General features: G+C 62.4%; 1 protein-coding gene across 1 annotated transcript in view; it reads right to left on the bottom strand.

Moving 5' to 3' along the window:
• The window catches only part of LOC105306170 (gamma-aminobutyric acid receptor subunit beta-3-like), a 24,121-nt gene that overhangs the window by 2,313 nt on the left and 19,364 nt on the right, over positions 1-2,444 (bottom strand). Inside the window, exon 5 of the mRNA XM_011381081.1 lies at positions 1,404-1,451. Coding sequence (XP_011379383.1) covers positions 1,404-1,451 — 48 coding nt within the window. The remainder of the gene's footprint in view (positions 1-1,403; positions 1,452-2,444) is intronic.

Genomic DNA, 2,444 nt, shown 5'->3' with positions numbered 1-2,444 from the left:
GGGAACGTGAACCTCGCCGTCCTCTGCATACTCTTCACGGTTAGCAAAGGCGTTGGGCTAGACGTGCGGGAGGCGGGTGGGGACCCTGGAGCCTGCGTTGGTCCCTGAGCGCTGCCAGGACGCTGCAAGGTGGCCCCGGACACCAGGGGGCCCAGACTCAGCGAGGACCTCAAATGCCCAGGGGCCACACAGCCTCCGGCACTAAAGGCACCAGGAGAAACTCCGAGATGCCAAGGTCACTTAACTAAGCCTGGGGAAGGAGCGGTGTGGTCACCAGGATGTCCCACTTTGCTCCAGGATGTCGCCTTCCATGCAAAAGGAACTTCCATGCAAATGTAATGGAGGCGACGGGTCTCAGACATGGAGACCGCCCCAGATTCCCCGCTGGGCCCAGTTCAATCACAAGCCCCGACGACCAGGACAGAAGAGGGACGATTGCAGAGTGAAACGCGTTTCAGCCGGGCCTCAGAGAAGGGCTGGAAACCTCCCAGGCGACGGGCAGGGAAAACGTCACAGGCCGAGTCGTTCTGAGAGACGCAGTCTCGCTGGGCGGGACTCCAGTCCCCGCGAGAACGGATCCGAGCTCCCGGTCACCGGCCCCTGCTCCGCTCGCGACGGCTGGGACGCCTGGCGTCCTCGTCACTCGCTGTCACCTGCATGTCGTCCGATCGCACCAGGCACCACACCAGGCGGAGAACGGAAGCGCGTGTTAGCGTCGCCGCTTAGGGTCTGCGTGCGCCATTGGGGAACCTACTCCACGCTCCCGGGAGGGAGAAGTCACAGCGACTGCCGGGCAGGAGCGTGACCGACGCCCGAAACACGATCCGGGCTGCAGGACGAAGAGAGAAGGGCGGGTTCGGGACGACGGCCTCGGCTCTGTTCCCTTCATGACACCACCAGCAATTCCTGTGGCTGCCGCCCAGCATGTGGGATCCGGCGCGGCCATCTGTGCGTCTCCGCAGTGCCGACGGTGGGCGGGGGGCCGGGGAGAGCCCCTCATCCCACCCCCGCCCGGGCCCAGCCTCCCCGGGCACGCGGGGCCACGTGGCCGTGCGTATGTCACACCGAGAGCCTAAATCTCAAAATAAACAGGCGTGACCACGGGTGTGCCACCGGGGCGGCGCACCCGTCTCGCGTGACGGCGACGACGCGTGATCCTCGAAGCGCTTCGCGGACACGCCTCCTCCGGCGGCCTCGTCTCGCTCCCCCTGCGAGGAGAGTCTCCGATTTCGGCGTCGTTCTTCTCGCTGCTCCGTACCCTTGACAGGCGCGATCGCGTGAAGACGAAGAGCATCGCGCCGGCGGACACCACGGGGATGTCGTTTCCCCTGAACTGGGTCACCGGGCTGTCACTAGAGGTCTCCTTTTCGACGCACCGTCAGGCGTCTACGTAAGCACAATACTCTGGTTTCAGAAACCATGAGAAGGTGTTTGTCATTCGGGGAGGAGAGCTAAGTCCTGGTAAGAGCCGTGATGTCAAGCTCGCACGTCCGGTTCTCGGGCAAGAATCATGACTTTTTGTCATTCGACGAACTTCAAACCCCAAAATGTCACGAGGCCCGTGACCGTCCCACAGGCCCTGCAACCGAAGGCCAGGGGTTGGCTGCAGACGCGACCCAGGAGGACGCGGAGGTTCGCACGGGCAGAACCTCCCGCAGCCCGGTCGGCGGAGGAGCTCGGTGAGCACGTGCCCGGGCGGGCGCTGTGACGCGATCGCCGAGTCAGAACACGCGCGACCACGGGAGACAGGAAAACCTGTCGCTGTCTGGGCCGAAAGCCAACGATGACGATTAAGCCACGAGGAACCCGCGAAGCCGCGGGCGGGCCCGTCTGTCTTGCACGAGGCCTGCCATCATCTTCTCGTTCTCCTCGATCCCATCCAATGGCCTGTGACAGGAACTTCTGGGGACGTTCCTTTCTGCTTTAAAATCATCACTGAATCCTCAGGTGTAGGCGGCAACAATTTACAATGTGTATCTTTAAAAGCGTCAAATGCGCATTAAAGCTGTGACGCGTGCGTGCGCGTGTCAACTTCAGACCGTAGCAGGTGGGCCACGACTGCGTGTGCGTGTGCGCGGGCTTCGGCAGACTGCTGGGAAACACAGTCTCAGGTAAGCAAACGATGCAAACGGACGCGTGAAGGAACGGGCATGTTTCGCCGCATCTGATTTGTAACACGCTCTTCCTCCATTCCGCTCGCTTTCTCTGTGGTCTAGAGGTTGCTTCTTTGGCACGACGGTTCGACCGTTCTGAACCATCTCGTTTAGAAGAAAAGGAGGGAGTTTGTCACCTAAGTTAGGAGGGAAGCTGGAACGACGGCTCCGTGCGTGCCGGTGCCTGCTACGGGCAGTGACGCTGTGACCAAGGCCACTCTCCCCGCAGACGGCGTGACGAGAGCAGAGCGCGTGCCCCCGGCGGGCTGCGGACTCACTCAGGGACGTGAC

The sequence above is a fragment of the Pteropus vampyrus genome, unplaced genomic scaffold, assembly GCF_000151845.1.
Source record: "Pteropus vampyrus isolate Shadow unplaced genomic scaffold, Pvam_2.0 Scaffold427, whole genome shotgun sequence".
In the NCBI taxonomy this organism is placed as follows: Eukaryota; Metazoa; Chordata; class Mammalia; order Chiroptera; family Pteropodidae; genus Pteropus; species Pteropus vampyrus.
Note: the sequence above shows the minus strand (reverse complement) of the source record. Positions and strands in the feature narration are given on the sequence as shown.